General features: G+C 42.0%; 1 protein-coding gene across 1 annotated transcript; it reads right to left on the reverse strand.

The window, feature by feature from the left end:
• Positions 1-2,755: 2,755 nt before the first annotated feature.
• LOC311225192 (glia maturation factor beta-like) lies at positions 2,756-19,488 on the reverse strand. Its single transcript, XM_084310401.1, has 7 exons — positions 19,405-19,488; positions 14,873-14,960; positions 11,501-11,550; positions 9,587-9,636; positions 7,744-7,823; positions 6,467-6,540; positions 2,756-3,525 (listed from the first exon to the last, which is right to left on the reverse strand). The coding sequence occupies exons 1-7, from the start codon at positions 19,405-19,407 to the stop codon at positions 3,448-3,450; spliced, it is 423 nt and encodes a 140-aa protein (XP_084166527.1). The 5' UTR covers positions 19,408-19,488; the 3' UTR covers positions 2,756-3,447.
• Positions 19,489-24,286: the final 4,798 nt, after the last annotated feature.

Raw genomic sequence — 24,286 nt, forward strand, 5'->3', positions numbered from 1 at the left:
AGGTAAAGCATCTACAGTTTAATAAGATTAATAAAAAAAAATGCTATATATAGCCTACTGTCTGCGTTGAATATGAAATAAAGGCATCTAAATGATAATTTTTTTCTTTAAAAAAAACAAGCTCAATCAAAAGATTCTACATGATTCCAAAATAGTGAAGAAAATGACTTTAGGAAGAACAAAGGCAGAGGCTCTGGTCAAAGACATCCTTGCTTCAAAGGCAGTGGGTGATGTTCTCAAGGCCTTAACATCAGACAAACCCCTCCCATTATCCATACAGATGGATGCATCTAACCTAACCCTAACTGTTGTGAAGGGCCAGATTAAACCGAATATATATATTTATTTATATATATATATTTAATTGTATTTGTATATTCTCTAATATTCCCTGATATCCCTTGTATATTCCTTGTACAATATGCATTGAATATCCATTCTAGCCTACTGAACATCCCATAATAGTCTCCATTCTACTATTGGTCGAGACCTTGGTGCCAGGCTGCCATACCCCCCAGACCCAGTTCAAACGTACCGCTCAACATGTACGAACAAGTCCTAGTTCCGCGTAGGAATCTGGCTACCGCACCACTAACGGTACTATTTGTTCATAGTGCGTATATATACTGCGCTACTAAAGTAGGACTTCCTTTTTAGTCCAGTTTCTTACCCTCCAATAGAGTGACAGACGTAAAGCCTCCCCGCGACGCCACGTGTGGGAGTAAGGCCAAGTTCGGCCTATACCATCGGTATTGAGACATCGTGTATATTAATATTTGAATAGTCATATTTGGCACTATATCGTCGAGTTGGACGTAGTCTATTAAGCTAATAATAGTCTATTCATATGTAGTGCTTCGTGCGGTGAGAATACTATCGTAGTCAGTACCCCATCGTTTCGGGCAGAGAACTGGCTGCTTATCCAGGGTGGCCGACCCCATGTGAGGCTGCACCCGAGGAGCCCCAGAGCCGACGAGCGAGTGGACCTGCATACCGGATTATTCTACCGACGACAGCCCGCCTTCCCAGGCACGGATTATGCTTTGTATACAGTGATTATTCTATGGATAAAGACCAACACTGCCGTGTGTTGGAAACCCCCCCCCCGGAGAGGACGACAGGTGAGGAGACGCTCTACACGACGAGGTCGCTTCACGTCTCTCCATCGTGGACCGAAGGAAGCCGGCCCACAGAGAGTCCAACTGCTTTCATCTGTGGATCGAGGATCGCTGAGGCACCGAGCCGCACAACCGTGGGTTCTCCCAGGATACCCTCGGCCAGACGGATACAGCCAGACTCTACCCCCCCCCCCCTTCTCCAGTTGTCTTACAAGCGACCGGAATTCCCCCCTAGTGTATCCAGTTCTATAATCATTAAAGTATCATTGCTATTATTCCTTAACTATTCCAGGTCGTATATGTACCACCTGCGCCTTCAGAGATTGGACATTCTCTATTGATATACCGACGAATACTCTTGCCATAAAAGTGCATACTAATTCCCATTCATAAATGTGATTGATTTGATTAAGTGCTTGCTCTACACACCATCGCTGTGTAGAAATAAAGACCTATTTCTAATTCGTACATTTGTGTTGGATCCGTTTCATCTACGTGACAGTGTTCATCATAATATATTTATGCCGAGTACTGGGTGGCCGAATATTAAGTACAAAGGTAGTGGTAGTAAGTATCATATCTAGTAATACAGTCAGGGAATTGTACCCCTCAGTTACACTAACCCTAAAACCGAAATAAAGTAAAAAAAAAAAGTTACAAAAATCCGCCCATTTTCACCCAAAAAACACCCAAAACCGGCAAAATAATATTTGCGTTTGGCATCCCCCCTGTGCCCCAGTACAGTGCTTGGTCTAGATACGCGCCTGGTCTAGGGGTGTTGCAAAATAGTTAAACCCTGCTTATATTCTAAACACATTATATGGCCATTAGCAAATATTTTCTGAGTTTTTACAAGGAACCGATGGGCTAATATCTAGCTAACATTTTTATGTTTCTCGATCTGCACTGTCCCTATTTCCCCCCCAATGTATCCTTTAGGTAAGTAAGTTAGTTTAACTGAGGCACAAAGTCCAAGCATGCTGGGAACTTGAGGCACAACTCTGAGCAGCCCCGTCACTACAATATTCCATCCATTTAAGTTGTCAGTTTTAGACATGTCCCCTCTTGAATGTTCAGATGCCAGAGGGCTTAACCCTGCACCCTACTGCTGTATGTGAGGTAATATAGCAAGCTTTCTTTGAAGTTGCAAAGATTGAGTTTGTTTTACCAATTATGCATTACTAAATACTAATGTATGTACACTGCAAGTGCTTTTATTGATGGCAGTATGCAGGCCTGGACTGGCCATCGGGAGCACCGGGAGTTTTCTGGCCTGGCCTGTGCTGTATAAAAATTAAAAAATAAATTATATGTGAATATATATATATTTTTTTTTATTTTTATTTTTTTAGGCCACATTACTTAGAAACAGGCCAGGCCAGTGTTTCTAGTTGCAGCGACGCGATAGTTAGATAACCTTAGATAACCTGGGGAACAACCAGGAGATCACTGTGACAATCAATCAATCTAATTGAATTGTATAGCACATTTAGACATGACACTTCAAAATGACACATGACACATGAAACACACGTCAACCAAAGTGCTTCACAGTAAGACGCATAGCAAAAAAAAGAAAAGTGCTCCTAAAACAGACAGAGTACAGAGAGTAAACAGACAGAGAGTAACGCAGTATAAACAGTCATACATCTTTTATTCAACTTCAGTCCTGATCATAACCATTTTAATTTTTTAGATGTTTGGTTTTTTTGTAATGTCAGATACAAAATGAAATACTCCCACTTTTCTGAAAAGAGTTGTTGTTAAATCTGACTTTACAAAAAACAAAAATCCATCAAAATCAGTGTTGTTGCTCATCATTGACACATGCCAGCCTGTAATAATCCCACCCAGAATTTTTTGTTGTTGTTACGTACTTGACTTTCTTGACTTCTATTTTATACGTTTCTTTTCTATTTTATACTTATTTTATACTATCTTGTTAATATCTAGCCTGACGGGCTCCTTTACTGGTACGAGCAACTCCATTCATTTCAGCTGTAAGGTTTGCATGTTTCTCCAGAGCTACTGAAAGAAGAATCCAGGCAGAGCAGTGTATTACTCCTTGGTATGTCTCAGGAAAATGAGTGGCGAAAAATCTACATCTTCATCTCCCTCCCGCGCCGCCTCGCTCCTCTTCTTCAGGATCGAGACGTCCTGCATCGAACATTGTACATATGTCTATACTGAACACTGTGACCTCATTTTCTACTTCTAAATTACATGCTATACTATGTTATTTGATACTATCTTGTCTAGCACAGTCTCTGGAGCGTAACAGTAAGAAGCATTTTGTATGAAAGTATTCTGTACTTCTGTATGACAACTATTAATAAAACTTGAAACTTGAACTCCTCTCTCGGAGCCACCCTTCCGTCAGGTCCGCCGTGTCAAAGACCTCGAAGACCTGGGGGGGGGGGGGGGGGGGGGGGGGGAGGGGGGAGGGACGAACGAGGTAGATCAGATAAATGGTGAAAGAACTGCATTTATATAGTTAAATGAGATGTCGGAAGAAGCATTGAAAGGCAGTCAGTGGGTTTGGTTGAGGAGAAACAATGTCAGCTGGGGGCCTAAGTTAAAAAAATAAAAAAAGGTACGAGTATTCCCTTTCTTCTCCGTTGTTACCGTTTCCTGTGTGATATTGTGGGAATTGTATTTTTGACATAGGATAACATTTTTACATTTAGTCATTTAGCTGACACTTTTATCCAAAGCGACTTACAAGTTCTGTACGACAAGCCATCAGGAAGGGCACAACTCTATCAGCTGAGTAACAATGTTCATCAAAGTGTTGAGTGCTACAGTGTAGGTTAGTATATTAGGACAAGTGCATGACAGTACGGTTAGTTAGGCTTATTTTTTTCATTTCAGATATTGGTTGAAGAAGGCTGTCCCGAGGCGGCTGATTGGCGCAGTGGTCAAGGCGCTCGCCACTAACGCAGGAGATGCTGGGTTCGAGCCCAGCTCTGGGCGTTGCTACCGGCTGGCCGGTAAGTGTTAGAGGGTGGTGGGAAAGCCGGTGGGTGGGGATTGGACGTTGTGGACAGCGACTCCTACAGGTCGGTTGGGGGTGACGCCGGTACGGCGGAATCAGGAAGTATCGGGGGCAGCGTGAGCCTCCCACGCGTTATACTCCTCGCCACTGAGAGTTTGAGCTGTTGCGGTGAAAAGATGCGACAGGCTGCCTCCTCGTGTACCGGAGGGGACACGTGATGCAAGGCTTCTATCTCCTCACTACTGCCGACCAGTGGGAGGCATAGTCTAGCAACGTTCGAGACAGGGGAGGGTAGAATTGGAAAACACGAAATTGGGATGGGAGAAAAATAGAAAATGGGGAGAAAAAGTGGATCAAAAAAAAGAAGGCTGTCCCGAGTCCGACTGTGGTGGGAAGTTCGTTCCACCATTGTGGGGCAAGGACTGAGAATAGGCGGCTTCTCTTTGATGACCCTCCCGGAGCTCAGATAGGAGGAGTGGGTCTGAGATGGCCAGGAGATGCAGAGCGTAGGGGGGTTCGTGGAGGTGTGAATATCATGTAAAGGAGGCGCTAGTGTGGAGGGCGGTGGTTCTGGGACGCTGGAACTAACTGTTGAGCCTTCGTGAGGTGTCGTGGGCCTAACTTGATGAAACACCAGTGAAGGGGGCTGCCCACTTGATAACCCTGGTGATACGCAGACTCTTGCTGCCCATCTATCTGCATGCTGGGTTGTGACGGCCATTGGATTTCTTCAATGAGTGTTTATCCAAGTATCTTGTGTTTTATTATAAAATAGTGCTTTTATCAAAAGCGCTTTACAAATGCCTCACATTCACTCGCACATCTGCGGTGGAGGCGACCACGCAAGGTGCCTACCTGCTCATCCTGGGAGCAGTTAGGGGGTTAAGTGTTTTGCTCAAGGACACTTCGACACGCTGCCCGCTGGGAGGAGCCAGAATCGAACCGGGAACCTTCCGGTTACGAGACGACTTTATTTAAAAAAGATTTCTATTGATTAACACAATGAACGTGTGGGTGGTATGGTATGTGTAGGTACATGGATGTGTGCTGTGTCAGTGAGTATGGGCACAACACATGTATGTATGGTAGTGTGTGTGGTAGAGTGGGTATGTAGGTATCATTGTTTTAGGTGCCGCACTAACCAATCTCGTTGTACTGTATTGTGCAATGACAATAAAGCTTTCTACTTCTACTTCTACTAAATCAAAAAAAAGAAAAAAGTAAAGTAAACTTTATTCTTTAAGGCGAGACACCCCAGGTGAATAGGCAAATTTACTTTTTTTTGTTGATTTTGAGATTGTTATATTTTGCTTCCTAAACATGTCTTCTATGAAACTAGTGACAATAAAACGTCAATAACACACATGTAGTTGTTTATTTTACTTCATTTTGCCTTATTGCATCCATAAATGTGCAAATATTTAATGGGGAAGTGCCTCATTTGCATATATAAACATAAAATTCAAAAAACTTGCAATATATTTTTTCTTAGTTTATATGTACATAACAAATTGGGAAAGTTTCATAGTGATATCTATTCAAATATTTATCTATTACTAATAGTTTGATTAGGTATTGTGTTTGTAAATATCTGTTTAAAAAAAAAAGTATGGCATTTTACAATACAGAACTTTGAATGCGTTTTCCCAAAAATGAGTTTTAAGAGTTTTTCCTCATACTCTGAGCCAGAAATCTCCACTTCAGTAGCACTCACATACACCAAAACTTCCAGTTCTATTCATATCTATGTTCTGAAGGTATTTACAGAAGGGTTTGTTGATATCGCATTCATACCCTGATTTATATCACATTTTATTCCTAAAAACATGGCGAAATATGGAATTTTACCATAAAAATGGACTGAATGGAGTATTTTCTGATTTATGGAGTGATAAAAAGAGATATCCAAAATCCCCTCTGTAATAACCTTTGGCTCTAATATGTCAACAAAATGAAACTATCATTTTGAAAATGGCTTTATCCAATGTTCAGATTTCTGTCCTGGAATTATATGCAAATTAGTGCATATTTAAGTAGATTATGCCTCATTTGCATATTTAAACATACAATTTCAGAAAACTTGTAATACAAAAAAGTCTTGTCTTAATATAAGTAATCAACTGGGGAAGTTTCATTGTGATATCTATTAGTTAACTTTTTTACCCTATTCACCTGCAGTGTCTCCCCTTAAAAAAAAAAAAATAATAATAATAATAAAAATATTTAATAATTTTTTTTTTAATACTTTATTTTTGGCTTCCCCTGTTATTTTACCCACGCGACGCCACTGCGACCACGTCGTGGGGGAAACACACTCCAGACGGTGAACAGCAGCACCAGCTGGTTCACTCACCGTGGTCAGCCCCGCTGCTTGCATCAGCCTGGTTTTGCTTGCCGCGTACATCTCCTGCTGCTCAGGCTCGCATCCTTAAAAAACAACAAGCAAACGTAACCCTTTCACTACCACACTACCAAATGGTTAACCCTTTCACTGCCACACAACAAAGGGTTAACCCTTTCACAACCACACTACAGAAGGTTAACCCTTTTTCACTACCACACTGGTAGTGAAAGGTTAACCTTCTGTAGTGTGGTAGTGAAAGGGTTAAGCAAATGTGTCCTTAATCTTATACAATTGTGTGTATTGAGCCGTACTGTATTGTACCCATTCTGCAATCTGTTAATAAAATGTTCAATCAATCAATCAATACAATACAGTACGGCTCAATACACACAATTGTTAAGGAAATGCAGACCAGAGAAAGACTTTCATCTCGTTTACATCAGGGTCCCCCATTTTCAATTCATAACATTTATGACATACAGATATACAGTACTGTTACATCCAGAGTAGACATTTATGACATACAAGATATACAAATATACAGTACTGTACTTTTTTTTTTTTTACAGACAGAGTTTCTAAAAGACAATATATACATTTGAGGGGGAGGAAACTGTACATGGGGGGGGGGGGGGGGGGGCAGACCAATGTTTAAATAGGGCCTGTCCTTTAACATTTAATAACTCATTCAGCATGACCCCCCCCCCTCCAATAACAAAACACTAATCAACTAACTAAATTATTAGTCCACTGAGACCAAACAGACATTAAAAGGGGCACTTCACCAAAAACAATGCAGATTTATTTTACACAGAATCACACACATCCAAAGATTTTGCACACATTGGTTTAGTTTGACAGTTATTGAGAGTAAATGAGTTTGCATGTGGCCACCAGTGATGTCAACGGGGACATTGAATCCTTGCATTGCGTTAATTACAGCTCAATTAAGTGATAAGGTAACTATATAAGTCTCTATAAGACAAGGTATTGCTATTTATTCATCCACACCATTTCATGGAGGTGTAATTAACAGGATTCAATGTCCCCCGATGACATCACTGGTGGCCACATTCAATTACTCTCAATAACTATCAAACTAAACAAACGTGTGCAAAACGGTTTCAAGTTTTTGGATGTGTGTGTGAGATATATATTATGATTTATATGAATGAGATATTTATATGTGCAAAATAAATCTGTGCTTTTTTTGGTGAAGTGGTCCTTTAATTGGCTACGGCGGGGCAGCTATGACGACACGTCAGTAGTCCCAGAGATGTTCTTACCCTGTGGAATGGAGAAGATGAAGTAGAGTGGATAGGAAACCTGTCCGTCATGCTGGTACTTATAACTGTAGACCACAAACGTACCAGAGGTCAAGGTTTCCAACTCTCGTATTTCACATATGGCCTCTGGGGGATTTAACAGCAGCATGGTGAGGGCAGGGCATGTAGACAAACCAATTGACATTTAGGGTCGAGGGCAGATTTTCACCCATTTTATAGAATTCTGGGGCAATTTACTTATAAGAATTGTAAGAATAATCATTTTCCATGCTTCAAATCCAAATAAATACTTTTAACAGGTTCACTAATGCCTCGTCTCCATTAGCTATGTTCAGCCTGGCTGGGGCTCTAGACATGGTCTAACGTGGTATGATATGGTTGGGTTTGTGTATCCATAGCATATCTTGCAACCTTTCAAAATCCACACTGTGGTAGAGGCTAACCCATGACGATACAACAGTCCCAGCCGGGTCTAGCCAGGTTGTGCAAGGTGGCTGTGTCAGCCGGGGTCCAGACCGGTTTGGACCGGTTCTAAAGGCAATGGAGGCGCTCACCGTGTAGCAGACAGGCCAGAGCATGGCTAAACCCTGACTAGTGGAGACAAGGCCACAGCACGGCTAAACCCTGACTAGTGGAGACAAGGCCACAGCACGGCTAAACCCTGACTAGTGGAGACAAGGCCACAACACGGCTAAACCCTGACTAGTGGAGACGAGGCCACAGCACGGCTAAACCCTGACTAGTGGAGACAAGGCCACAAACAACACGGCTAAACCCTGGCTAGTGGAGACAAGGCCACAGCACGGCTAAACCCTGGCTAGTGGAGACAAGGCCACAGCACGGCTAAACCCTGACTAGTGGAGACGAGGCCACAGCATGGCTAAACCCTGACTAGTGGAGACGAGGCCACAGCACGGCTAAACCCTGGCTAGTGGAGACGAGGCCACAGCACGGCTAAACCCTGACTAGTGGAGACGAGGCCACAGCATGGCTAAACCCTGGCTAGTGGAGACGAGGCCACAGTACGGCTAAACCCTGGCTAGTGGAGACAAGGCCACAGTACGGCTAAACCCTGGCTAGTGGAGACGAGGCCACAGCACGGCTAAACCCTGGCTAGTGGAGACGAGGCCACAGCACGGCTAAACCCTGACTAGTGGAGACGAGGCCACAGCACGGCTAAACCCTGACTAGTGGAGACGAGGCCACAGTACGGCTAAACCCTGACTAGTGGAGACGAGGCCACAGTACGGCTAAACCTTGGCTAGTGGAGACGAGGCCACAGCATGGCTAAACCCTGGCTAGTGGAGACGAGGCCACAGCACGGCTAAACCATGACTAGTGGAGACAAGGCCACAACACGGCTAAACCCTGGCTAGTGGAGACAAGGCCACAGCATGGCTAAAACCCGACTAGTGGAGACAAGGCCACAGCACGGCTAAACTGTTTGCTAGTGGAGACGAGGCCACAGCACGGCTAAACCCTGACTAGTGGAGACGAGGCCACAGCACGGCTAAACCCTGACTAGTGGAGACGAGGCCACAGCACGGCTAAACCCTGACTAGTGGAGACGAGGTTAAAGTATGTTCAGCCCACCTCCGTTGAGTATGCTATAATGTAGTTACAATTTTGCCCTTTGCCCCCGTAGAATTCCTACTCTGAACGTGGTATAGTTGGCAGACAGTGAAAATGAACTAGGCCGACAGTACACTTTACTCACTCGCTTTAGTAGAGTCAATAGAGACAGAACTAGTATGCAAGGACAGACAGGTTAGCTATAACGGGTAACTCCTGTGATTACTGCCAGATATGGTCACGTTTGTTCTTCATTTCTCTCAAAGGATATCTTGGCTGATGTTTTGGCAGTACCTCCTTCAGGTCATTAATGGAGATGTCCTGAAAGAGAGCAGAAACGTATTCAACACTTATGCGCTACTGCTCTGAAACCGTGCTGCATCCAACACTGCAGGTTATCTAAAAGATCTAACTCCATAACACCTACCAGCAGTCGTCTAGTTGGAAAACCGGATTAAAGATCCAGTGAAATGGTGTTTTAATTCAGTCGTAAATTGGTTATTGTGGAATGTTAATGTCATGAGTATCATTTGATTTGTTAAGTGTTTTAGTGGAGCCTCTCTGAGCCAACTCTCAGTAGGCTGAGGGGGCGTGGCCTTCTGTTCACTACACACTATACACGGTTTCACTGGAATTATGTTGCTATGGGAACAGTTTGGACACAAGTGTATTTCCTGTCAGTTATCGCATTAGCGACAGGAAATAAACGTGGGTCATTTTTAGAATGTTACTGTTGTCACTTTGAAACAGTCTATAGATCAGGGGTCGGGAACCTATGGCTCGCGAGCCATATATGGCTCTTCTGGTGACAGCATATGGCTCCCAGACATTTTTGAGTAAAAAAAAAACCCTTTTTCTTTTTCTTTTTTTTTATAATACTTGTGATATTTCTTAATAATACTGTGTCATTTTAAAGTAAACAGAAATTAGTTTTGAAGATACAGCTAATAGTATCTGTAGCTGAAGATATAGCGAGCAGAGCTGGCGAGGGAACACAAGTGGACAGAAATAAAAAATCTTCAACCTGAAGACCAGCTGATTCTTAAAACTTGGAACGAGCTTCCTGTGACATACCACACAATGCAGCGTGAGTATTGCCGTATTGACCATGTTTGACTCTACATATGCATGTGGGCAGTCATTCTCGCATATGAGGAACATTAAGACCAACCTACGCTCACGTTTAACTGATGGAAGCCTCAACGCCTGCATGAAGCTCAATCTCACCACGTATGAACCAGATTACAAGGCCATCAGCAAAACCATGCAGCACCAGAAGTCGCATTAAAAGTAAGACATATTTAATTTATTATACGTTAAAAATACTATATGGCTCTCAATGAAATATATTTAGAAATATTTGGCTTTTATGGCTCTCCCAGTCAAAAAGGTTCCTGACCCCTGCTATAGATGCTTGATTGTTAATGACTCAGTGTAGCCTGTGCTGACGCTGAGCACTACTCGGCTAGATGTGACTATTGGGCCAATCAGTTAAAGTTTCAAGTTCGTTTTTATTTGTCACGTATAAGGTACATGTACATTACAGTGAAATGCTTTGGTTCTGTAATGAGCCTCCTGAGATTGTGCTTCATACAGTAAAAAAAAAGTTAAAAAGAACAAAGTCCAAACACTATACAAAATATACAATATACAAACTAAAGTACACCCTAAAGTATAAAATGAAGTACAAATGCAAACAATGAGGTACAAAATGCAAACTTTTAAAATGCCAAAAATGAGATATGGATGTAGTGCAACGACGGAGCCCACAGAGAGGTGGCCGGACAGTGCGGCGCCATCTTGTCGCCATTTCAATCAGAGCGGCTAGGTGTGACTGATGGGCCAATCAGAGTAACCCGTGTGTATTATGCAATATTTCAGAGGAAACAGACAGCAGATATCCAGGGGTATAGAGATCAAAAGGCTTTAGTCATCATTTTCACAATTTGGGTCATTTTATGTCCATATACCTTGTTACAAAATGCAACACAATTTGCATTGTGCTGAATATTTAACCCTTTCACTACCACACTACCAAAGGGTTAACCCCTTCACTACGACAATATGGAAGGTTAACCCTTTCACTGCTACACGACAAAGGGTTAACCCTTTCACTACCACACTACAGACGGTTACTTTTGTCTTTAAAATACCTGTGTACATCTCAAATTACAATGCAACTTACCTCATGTTCTTCGTCAAGAATCACAAGCTGATTTTCTGTTTCAATCATCACTGAGGGAGAGAAAGAAATGAACACAAACATCTTATAAAATCTGACTGAGTTTATCACAAAATGACTCCTTAAAAAAAGGGGAATGCCGCCATTAAAATGTTCTTCCTGAGCCCCAGCACAGTTGAGCCAGCGTTTTGAGCACACGCACCACTCTCTCCTGAAGCTACAGAGAGAGAACCCTCCAATCTGTGAGGTAACTGGGATATAACATCATTCTGGGGCTGCTCCATAAACAATGAATGGGCCTCTTGACTTTATGATGCCATACAATGTTTGTGTGAGCTCTTAGAGCCAAATTCGTTTTTTTTTTAATTCTGGCTCAGACATTCTAGCAATGCTAGAATATAAACTTAATTTGGATGTCACACAAACATTGGTCTCATAAATTCAGAGCCTCTCTCTCTCTCTCGATCTCTCTCTCTCTCACTTCAGGAGAGAGCGATGCATGTTCACAAATACTGACTGAACTGTCCTGGGGCACGGGAAGAACATATGTGAATTCTTAAAATGGGTTACACGTGTAACTGAGCATTTTAGACAAAGCCTGCGCCGACATGCATTATAATAATGTTTGATAGGATGTGTGGTTTGCGACCATTTCCTCAGTAGAACGTCTCCGATTATACTGTGAGCATCCTGTTTTGGAAAAGGACATGTCTCCATGGTTTCTGAAGGCTAAGACACTTGGCCCCATTGGACATTGGGTTGGAGCCTGATGATGACAGGATGCAGCACAGTGCTACGTTTCTCTATACTAAAGTGATCAGTGGAATTATGGTCTGTACTCTGTACTAGTCAGCACCAGGCCAGACAATGTTTAAATGGGGCCTGTCCTTTAACATTTAATAACTCATTCAGCATGAACCCTTTAAGTGTGCAGCAAGAAGGAATGTCACATTTACATAGAATAGGTAGAATTAGCAAACTCAGGTTTTCCACAGTAAGACAAGATAAGATATTCCTTCATTGATCCTCATGGGGAAATGTGGGCATCATAGCAGCACGGGGGAGGGGAGGTACAGGTATGGGCAGGGTAATAGTATAAAGACATAAATATAGGCAATATAATTTGATCTGAATATAAACATATGAGAGAAATAAACAGTGTAAACAATATAATTAACTCTGAATATAAGAAAGATAAACGGTGTAAACAAAAGGTGCAGATAAGGGTCTGTGTGCCCTATCGGTTATATTATACGTTACAGTAAATACAGGCAATGAATAATTTAAATCTGAATGTATACTATGAGTAAGAGTAAAAGTAAACAGTATACACACGGTACCCTAACTGGCATGATATACTGTACGTCCAGGGCCGGACCTAACACATTTGGCACCCTAGGCAAGCTTCACCACTGCGCCCCCCACCCCAAAAAAAAATTATTATTATATATTAATTTTTTTTTTTTTTTGCTGTGCAGTTTTTGGTGCCCCCCTCTGGGTGGCGCTCTCTAGGCAACCGTCTATGTCGCCTGTAGGAAGCTACGCCCCTGTGTACGTCATACGTTGTATTCCGTGCAGGTGGTCACATTTCACGGCAAGAAGTGAGCCAAATGACACCAGCGGTGGCATTTCGATCCAGGAGAAGAGACACTCACACCTCAGGATCAGGCTCTAGACTTGGCTTGAGGCTTGAATGCTGATACAATGCTTGGCCTAATTGTGAGTTTACGGCTATACAGTATAGGACTGTTGTATCAGGCATAGGGATGGGCAAAACTCACAAGATTACAATTCAATAATAGTAATCCAAAATCACCCTCGCAACGTTAACATATTTTAGTTTTTACTTAAGAGCGAACGTGACCTAATCAAACAAGCGAGCTAGCAGGATGCGGTCATTGCGAACAGCTATAGACATTTGCGGGTCACAGCAGGCCAACGTTATTTCCGGGAACAAAAGCATTAATTCCGAAATTCTTGAAATGTCTGAGCTTCCACGTTAACGTATGGTTTTGTTTTTACTAGTAAAATAGCAAACGTGAGATAATCCAACAAGCGAACTAGCTAGCTGCTGTCATCGCTAACAGCTAACACTAGTGGACCAAGCCACACTCTAATATTAAAGAGATGGATCATGCTGGTAGTTCAGAAGGGGAATCCTCTAACACTAAAGATGGCGGCTTAACCAATAAATGCTGGTAGTTCAGAAGGGGAATCCTCTAACACTAAAGATGAAACATTAACCAAATAATTTACATATGACAAGTGATTAAATGTAATTTTATGTTGAGTAAAATTATAATTGACTGCATCTTGAGGTGGAATTGTGAGTTTTAAAGATGTTTTAAATGAATAATGATCTCTGCCAAAAAGCTGAGAACCACAGCGAGTGGTTGCCATGGTAACTAGGGACTCTGTGGCAGAAACCACTGAATGGTGCATGTGGAGAAGCTGCCTATGATTTTCCATTTACTGAAATAAACATATATCCGGCCTCCACCAGACCTAGGTGTTCAGCAGTCTGATGGAGGTTGGCACGAAGCTACCTAAGCCCCTTTTGTTCAGTGATGAAGCTCTGTATCGACGGCCTGAGGGCATTAGTTTGTAATGGGTGTGAAGGGTGTGTGTGTTATCTTCAACTATTTGGGAGGCCTTTTTAACTGTCCGTTTCTTGTGGATGCTGCTGAGTGGCTCCTGGTTCTTCCCAATTATCTTGCCGCTGATCTTAACGACCCTGTCGAGAGGTTTCCGGTTGATGGCACGCATCACTCCAAACCATGATGTGACGTTAAAGGACATTATCGGTTCCACAAAGGAGTTGTAGAAAGCCTGCAGGATTGATGGTCGGACCTGAAGCTTCCTCATCTTCCTGAGGAAGAACAGTCGCTGTTGGCACTTAGAGTAGATGTTATCTGTGTTGGTCTTGAAGGTGAGCTTATGGTCGATGGTGGTGCCAAGATATTTATACTCCTCAACGCGCTCTATTTTCTGGCCATTCATCTCCAGAGCTGGGGGAGTTGTGGGGTCACGCCTGAAGCCCACCAGCAGTTCCTTTGTTTATATATATATATATTGATATTTATCTATTCTGCATATACCTCCCCTCGCCCTCCCCTGTGCTCCTATGACTCCAGAATGTCCCCCAAGGGGATTAATAAAAGATCCATCTTATCTTATCTTATCTTAAACCACTCTTTGGAAATATTGACCCAACCTTGCCCATTATTGCAGAGTGCCTATACAGTTTGACCAATTGAAATGCATATGGCAGCATTCCAGTTGGTGCTTCCTGGCTCCAGACAGCGGACCTGTAAACATGCAACAGAAGCAGCAACAACAACAACAACAACATAAGAGTGATGATGAAACACTTACTGACGATGGCAGCGCTGTTGGTCTGAGTCTCCTTGTGGGAGCGGAACTCCTCCAGCTTCCTCATCAGATCTTGATCCACCCCACAACTCTGTAACCGACAGGAATACAAGATAACACAAGTTTTTTTTTGATCCACTTTTTCTCCCATTTTCTATATTTTTCTCCCATCCCAATTTCATATCATCCAATTCAACCCTCCCCTGTCACGAACGCTGTTTCTTGCCTCCCACAAGCCGGCTGCAATGTGGACTAAGTCATACATAGCACAAGTCCCCTCCGGTACTTGAGGTAACAGCAGTCGCATCTTTTCACCTGCGCAGCTCGATCTCTCAGTGGCGAGGAGTAACGCGTGGGAGGCTCACGCTGCCCCCGACACTTCCTGATTCCACTGCGCAGGCGCACCAACCGACCTGTAGGAGTCGCTGTCCACAACGCCCGATCCCCACCCATCAGTTTCCTACCCCCTAATACGGCCAATGTGTATTAGTACGGACGACCAGCTAAACTGAAAGCAAATGTGGAGCGCTGAGCCCAGCGTCTCCAGATTTCGTGGCGAGCGCATTGCCCACTACGCCACGTAGCCGCCCTACAAGATAACACAAGTTATTCATTTATTGATCCCCTTGGGGGAATTCGGGCGTCATAGCAGCATGGAGGAGGGGGGGGGAGTACAGGTATGGGCAGGACAATAGTAGAAAAGACATAAATATAGGCAATCAAATTTGATCTGAATATAAAAATATGAGAAGAATAAACTGTGTAAACAGAGGTGCAGCAGATGAGGGTCTGTATGCCATAATGGTTATATTATACGATAGATCATTTGAATCTGAATATATACTATGGGTAGGAGTAAAAGTAAACCGTATACACAAGGTGCAGTATACACACACAAGGTACCCTAATTGGCATAATATAAGTCAGTCATACGTTGTAGTGCGTGCAGGTTTTGGTGGTTAAGAGTCAGACACACTTAGTGGTCAGACTGTGACATTCATAATAATTTCAGATATTAGGAATATGTATCACAACATCAGAGTATCACTCTGTAATGAACAGGAATATGTATCACAACATCAGAGTATCACTCTGTAATGAACAGGAATATGTATCACAGCATCAGAGTATCACTCTGTAATGAACAGGAATACGTATCACAACTAAAATATGAACTTGGTTAATTAAATCTCTGAAACCCAGAACTAAATTTGTATTTCCCCCCCCCACTTAAAATGTGATGAAGGTAACATTCAGCCAATAGAGATGTTGCACTACAGCACCAGCATGTATGTCATTTATCCAATCAGGTGCGTTCCACATGGAATAGGAAGTAGGGAGGGGATACATGCCTGCAACATGTAAACAACAACATTAATTTTGGATCCAACTTTTTATTTTTTTGTATGAGAAATTCATTAATCAATATTTTTGGGTGGAGGAAAGAATACTTTTATTCCACACTGTTCTAAAAGCTCTGTGGATGTATTGTTTTTCTTTGAATGATCACTCTACATATTCTAAATGTTATCTATAGCACTTTTGTTTTAAGGGTGGGGGTCTGCTTAAAACCTCAAGGGACTTCCTAAACCTTAGTCTCATTGGACCTCACACACCCATTGGATGCTGTACATGAAATAGCTATTTGTTTTTGTGGGTCCCTTTCACTTAGCTACACCTAACTCTTTTGTGGGCAGGTAGCAAAGAGACTGGTGCTAGGGCTTTTTTTTTTGTAGTAGTATTTATTTTTCCAGCACAAATTACAATGTGATATGTGATTTTTGTCATTATCCTCGTAATACAATTGTCAACTTTCAAATATAAAGTATGTAGCATAAACATCCTGATGTAAACATCCATACATTTGCATAGATCCATGATGGTATTCCATTCCCTTCATATTGGTTATATATACCTCCTCAGCCCTAACTGGAGTTTTGCAACGTTGCTCAAACAAGTGTGGAATGTTCCAACTTCCAACCTTTGACCGTGACAGTGACAGAGCGCTCCTCCAAAACGCTGACGAAAAGAATTTTCCAGTTTGCCGATTTTGAAAGTTGTTCCAAACACTGTAGGGCCATGTTCAAATGACGCAAGACTGATGACTTTAAATTACACATAAGTGGGGCGCCCGAGTAGCGCACCGCATACAGCACTGCGGTGCAACACGGCCGACCCGGGTTCGACTCCCGGACCCGGTGTTCTTTGCCTAATGTCTTCCCCGATCTATCTCCCATTCCTCCTCTCTCTCTCTCTCTCTCTCTACTGGACTGCCCGGTAGCAAAAACCAATAAAAACCTACAAAAAAAACATAACTGGTCCGAAAGGACAAGTAACATTAAAAAAAAAGATTTACACATAAGTATGTGTCAGTAAGTGATTGGAAAATCAACTTTTCATAAAAGAGTGATCGAATTTATATTTATTTATATTTATGCTCGACTTTTTTCCATGTGAAATCCCCAATCTGGATGAGGGAGTAATGTGTGAGGCCATACTATGTTTGTGTGAGCTCTTATACCCAAATAAGGTTTTCCTTTCTATAATCAACTCAAGTCAAGTGTTCCTTTATTAATCCCCTTAGGGAAATATAATATAGAACAAAGCACAAGTAATAAAGACAATAGTGATATAGCAGTAGTAGTAGTGAACAGTAGTGAGTGGCAGGACTCAATCAGACAGTAGTAATAGTGAAGATGGAATACACGGTCCAAACCGTCGTAACACACTGCGCCAGAGTCAGACAGTCCTAACAGTTCTCAAGTTCACCAGCGCAGCCATTAGCTCTCCAGCAATTGGCAGCAGTCCGTGCCCACGGTTGTGGCGCCTGATGGCTATTGGCACAAAAGACTGGCCGAGGTGGTTTGTGGTGTTTCGTGGGGGGATAGGTCATAACTGTATGGCTGAACGCGCTCCTCATCCTGGCTAGCTCCTCATAGAGAGGGATTTTCCAGTATAACATCCTGCTTTTTCCTCGTCCTCCTCTCGGCCACCTCATGGCCCACCCATTAGACTCTCTTCATGTGTACCATCTTTGATCTAGCTTTCCTATATATATATATGACCCCCCCCCCCCATGTATCTAATGCCACGCCCCTTAACTTGCTCTGTTCCCCTCAACCTCCTTCCTCTGCAGTGAGTGTCTAATGACTATACCATGTACAGGGACTGTGAAGAGGTGACTAGTAGGGGTGGGGGGGGGGGGGGGGGGGGGAAATCGATACGTAGTAGTATCGCGATACTTTGCGTGGCGATACTGTATCGATACAGGGACGCCAAGTATCGATATTTAATTATTCATAAAAGAAAAAGAAAAAAACTTTTTTTTTTGTATAAGGAAGTTGCATTGTTCATTTCAATACCTAATAGTACAGTAGTCCACTGTCCACACACACACACATGTGCATTCAGTTAAGTTGGAATATGACTGTAATACAAACAGTTCAGTTTGTCAGGTACATGCAACACAGATTACAGTGTTTACATCTGTCTGCTTGAGAAAATACCATGTTCTGCAATAAAATGATCAAGTGAGATGAACAGACTGAACTTTATTTTATTAGATAAAACATGTTGACAAAGTTTTACTTTGCAGTTGAAAAGAGCTAATAAATTAAATTTGATTAAAAAAAATGTAAAAAATAAATAAAAAATCCGTCATTCGTGGCGAGCGCCTTGCCCACTACGCCACGTAGCCGCCACCGTATAACAGCGTTGTTGTTACTGCATGCCATGGACCAATCTGAATGCTCTGGAATATTAGTGGAGCAATTTATTTCACACCTTTCTATAATTATATCATCGTGAACAGATGGTAGGAGGGAGTCAGATCTCTCCAGCAGCCAGGGACGCGGATTTTCAGATTATAGAGAGAGACCGTTGTCTACAGACGTAAGCAAGTAAAATATGATAGAAATGTGAGACGATGGGCGGGGTGGTGTCTGTCTAGTGATCACTCCCTCCCGACTAACGTTAACCTACACCTGCATTCTTTCATCCAATTGATATTGAATTGATTGAAAATGTTATTAACAGATTGCAGAATGGGTACAGTACAGTACAGCTCAATACACACAATTGTTAAGGGGATGCAGACCAGAGAAAGACTTTCGTCTTGTTTACATCAGGGTCCCCCATTTTCAATTAATCATAACATACATGACATACAGATAGACACTGCTACATCTATACTTTCATGACATACCAGACATGACAGGCGGTTAGCCAGTTTTATTAGCCAGGAAATGACTGGGCAATATATATAGATAGATTCTCGATCGGCAGTGAAGTTTATTGGGCTGTCAAGGTGTTGTTAGCAGCCATCTCCTCATACCAGACGTGTTGCAGCAGATCATCATCACAATGAACAGAGAGGAGGGTGAAACTGAAGCTAGCTGAAGCTAACGCTATAGCCAGTACAATGAGCTTGATGATACTCGATTACGTTAGCAAGTTCATCATAATTATTGCCAGAGTAAGCTAATTGAATATCGACACTTTCTTTCCCCCACCAACATGCAACTTCATCAACTTACCATTTTGTAGATCAGCTGAAACTGTTGATGCAGCTGCTGATGCGGATGGCAAGCCTTTCAATGTGTGTGTCTGTGTGTCTTCCCAGACCAATATATATATATATTTTTTTTTTACAGGCCACATAACTTAGAAACAGGCCAGGCCAGTGTTTCTAGTTGCAGCGACGCGATAGTTAGATAACCTAAGTGGGGAACAACCAGGAGATCACTGTGACAATCAATCAATCTAATTTAATTGTATAGCACATTTAGACATGACACTTCAACATGACACATGACACATGAAACACATGTCAACCAAAGTGCTTCACAGTAAGACGCATAGCAAAAAAAAGAAAAGTGCTCCTAAAATATAAAAAACAGACAGAGTACAGAGAGTAAACAGACAGAGAGTAACACAGTCTAAACAGTCATACATCTTTTATTCAACTTCAGTCCTGATCATAACCATTTTTATTTTTAGATGTTTGGTTTTTTGTAATGTCAGATTAAAAATGAAATACTCCCACTTTTCTGAAAAGAGTTGTTGTTAAATCTGACATTACAAAAAACTTAAAATCCATCTAAATCAGTGTTGTTGCTAATCATTGACACAGCCTGTAATAATTCCCCCCCCAGAAAAATCTATTGCATTTGATATATTGAAAATATAAAAATCTTTGTGTTTTTTTAACAATAATTTGTGATGCCATCACACACATTGGCATTTAAAGGGTTATAATTCGAAAATTAGTGAAGTTGAATAAAAGATGTATGAAGAGGACAATTTAGTTCCCTAATAAGAGTGAGTATTTTTTTTCAATTTGACATTACAAAAAACTAAAAATCCATCGAAATCAGTGTTGTTGCTAATCATTGACATTATGCTAGCCTGTAATAATCCCCCCCATAAAAATCCACTTTGCATTTGATATATTGAAGATATTTACATTTTTGTGTGTGTTTTTTTTCTTTTCAATAATTTGTGATGCCATCACAAACACTGGCATTTAAAGGGTACAATTTCAAACATTCCTGCACCAGAATGCAGGAAATTAAGTCTTTGTAACAAAAACATTTCCTGATGGGGGACCCCCAGACCCCCCGCTTAAAAAGTGGCCTGACTGGGACTATATTTCGCGCTATTTCCCGGCCTGAATTATTTCGCCAGTCCGGCCCTGCTATCATGCACTCTTCCTACTATACTAATATGTCTTTACTCTAGGCACTCAACACTGCAGCACCCACGTTTCAGCATTGGTTGATGAACATTTTACTCAGTTGTAAGAATTGTACCCTTCCTGCTGACTTGTCGTACAGAACTTAATGACAAAATGTTAAATGTAAATGTAACAGTGATGTGATGTAAGGGGGAAGTCCATCCAACCTTTTGATAAAGGACACAGTGGTGGGTATCAACATAGCAATACCTTGTCTCATAACTGCTATTTGTTTTTTGGCGAAGTGCCCCATTAAGTGCAGAGTTCATAAATATGTTGTTACTGTTTGCTACTGACCATGTACAATAATTATAATATATACTTTTTTTTATTTTTTTGCAGTCACGCCACATAACTTAGAAGCAGGCCAAGCCAGTGTTTCTAGTTGCAGCGACGCAATAGTTAGATAACCTAAGTGGGGAACAACCAGGAGATCACTGTGACAATCAATCAATCAATCAATCAATCAATCAATCAATCAATCAATCAATCAATCAATCAATCAGAGAGTACAGACAGAGAGTACAGAGAGTAAACAGACAGAGAGTAACGCAGTCTAAACAGTCATACATCTTTTATTCAACTTCAGTCCTGATCATAACCATTTTTATTTTTTAGATGTTTGGTTTTTTTGTAATGTCATATACTCCCACTTTTCTGAAAAGAGTTGTTGTTAAATCTGACTTTACAAAAAACAAAAATCCATCAAAATCAGTGTTGTTGCTCATCATTGACACATGCCAGCCTGTAATAATCCCACCCAGAAATTGTTTTGTTGTTTACACTTGTTACGTACTTGACTTTCTTGACTATTTTATACTTTTTTTCCTATTTTACACTTATATTATACTATCTTGTTATTATCTAGCCTGACGGGCTCCTTTACTGGTACGAGCAATTCCATTCATTTCAGCTGTAAGGTTTGCATGTTTCTCCAGAGCTACTGAAAAAAGAATCCAGGCAGAGCAGTGTATTACTCCTTGGTATGTCTCAGGAAAATATCCCTTGACAGCGGTGGGATTCGAACCCACGCCTCCGAAGAGACTGGAGCCTTAATCCAGCGCCTTAGACCGCTCGGCCACGCTATCAGCTGTGCACTCTAACTATTGACAACTTAGTCTTGCCCCAAAGCTTCTGCATAACTTACTCACAGGGGGAGGGGTGGTCGGGTTAGAGTTACACTACATTACTCAAAACAGGCCTGAGTGGATCTCAACCGAGAAAGAAAGGACATTTTGGTATCACAGAGATTGATAATAAGTAAACCATTCATCTCTCCCTCCTCTGTCAAAATACTTCCCAAAGGTCAGTGAATACCACGACCACAACACCAGAGGGAGCTCCACAAATCATTTTAAACCCAGATTCGGCTCAAACAAGGGACTAAACACGTTTCGCAATTATGCCCCATCAATGTGGAACGCCCTACCCACAGCTGTAAAGGAATGTGAATCACTACCCACCTTCAAAATCACTCTCAAAGAGCACCTACGGGAGACTGCAATTCGAAACTGGCCCCTGTAAAACCCAACCCCCTCCAATGTACAGTTTCCTGTATATTTGTAGATCTGGTGCACTGGCGGACTCAGGGGGGGGGCAAGTCGCCCCCCCTGGTGCCCCCATGGTTGAAAAATGTGCGCTAAAGTGCCCTTTTGAGTGGCGAAAAATGAGAGGGTGTGCCCTTTTAGTGCTCTTCCAATGGTCTAAACTTGACCATGTGCCCCACGGTTAAATAATGTCATGCAAAAGTGCCCTTTTGAGTGGAAAGAATTAGAGGACGTGCCCATTGGTGCCCTTCCAATGGTCTAAACTTGACCATGTGCCCCCACAGTTGAAAAACATCACGCAAAAGTGCCCTTTTGAGTGAAAAAACTAGAGGATGTGCCCATTGGTGCCCCTCCAATGGTCTAAATGTGACCATGTGCCCCCACAGTTGAAAACATTGCGCTAAACCTAAAGTGCCATTTTGAGTGAAAAACACGAGAGGACGTGCCCATTGGTGCCCTTCCAATGGTTAAACTTGACCATGTGCCCCCACAGTTGAAAACATCACGCTAAAGTGCCCTTTTGAGTGGCGAAAATTAGAGGACGTGCCCATTGGTGCCCCTCCAATGGTTAAACTTGACCATGTGCCCCCACAGTTGAAAACATCACGCTAAAGTGCCCTTTTGAGTGGCGAAAATGAGAGGACATGCCCATTGGTGCCCCTCCAATGGTCTAAACTTGACCATGTGCCCCCACGGTTGAAAAACGTCATGCTAAAGTGCCCTATTGAGTGGTGAAAACATAGCAAGAAAATTAAATAACGTGTCTTAATGGCTGCTCTGTTAGTGGATAAAATGTGATGCAGGTTACTATAGGTCAGGCTTTCCCAAAGTGGGTGCCATGATGAAGACAGTCTAGGGCATTGAAGTATTTAGACCACTTTTACTGGGGCACGTGCCCCAGTATTGATCAGCTGACCAGTAAAAATATCCCAAAAAAAAAAAAAAAAAAAAATAGTAGGCGTTTCGCAGTCCCGAGGCGATAATGGAATGTTCGTCCCGCTGCAACAGAACAATGTCCCGCATTTCAAAGATCATGGTAAAAACAATAATAATTATGTTTTAAATGTTGTTCATTTAATGCAACGTCTGTGTCAAAAACCAATGCGCAGCCGAGCCAAGCAGCTCGAGCTGTCAACCCGAGCTGTTAGTGTGGTGTGCAGATTTCAATGTTTACTAATAGAAGTGAGACTCATTGGGCTTGGCTCATTTTCTGTGAAGAGCATATAAAATAACATGTTTTCACTGGACCCGAACGTGTGGAAATTGTAGGTGAAAACAAGTAAACATGGTAAATATGAAGCAAAAAGGTTCACTGTGTACCTTCACTGTCTGCCCCCACCTTGTTTCATTCATACTGTTTTACATTTTTTATCACAAAACAAATAGCACTTGTATTTATAAATGTGATCTAGCTGAGATAAATGGCTAATATTAACCATACTGTCTATATTGGTTGTAATTGAGATAACAGTTAACATATGTTAAGTATTAAGTATTTTTACATAAATGGTTATGGCTTTATTGTTTTAAAATCCCAATAATGTTGTGGGTTCACCAGACACACACATATTGGGTGAGTAACCAAAACGCGTACACCACAAAAGTATGAATATTACTTGTATGACATGTATCAGCATGTACATCAAATTAAAACAAATAAAGAACTGGCTATTCATCTACTAATCCTATGGATTATTCAATTATTAACACTTCACTGCTAATAATGCTCAGGAAAAGATGGCAAATTTGCTGACGACACAGTGGTGGTGGGCCTGATCTCTGCCAACGACGAGAGGGCCTACCTGGAAGAGGTCAAGGTCCTGGCGGGATGGTGCCAGGAAAACAGCCTCTCCCTGAACGTCAGCAAAACAAAGGAGATGATTGTGGACTTCAGGAGGTCGGGGGTCAAGGACTACAGCCCCCTCAGCATCGACGGGGCACCGGTTGAGAGAGTCAACAGCTTCAAGTACCTCGGAGCCTACATATCCGAGGACTTGACATGGACCACACACATTAACAGTGTGGTGAAGAAGGCACGACAACGCCTCTACTTCCTCAGGCGCCTAAGGAAGTTCCAAGTCAGCCAGAAGATCCTTAAGAACTTCTACTCATGTACAATAGAGAGCATCTTGACCG

This window comes from Notolepis coatsorum (genome assembly GCF_963971535.1).
Source record: "Notolepis coatsorum genome assembly, chromosome: 3".
Taxonomy (NCBI): domain Eukaryota; kingdom Metazoa; phylum Chordata; class Actinopteri; order Aulopiformes; family Paralepididae; genus Notolepis; species Notolepis coatsorum.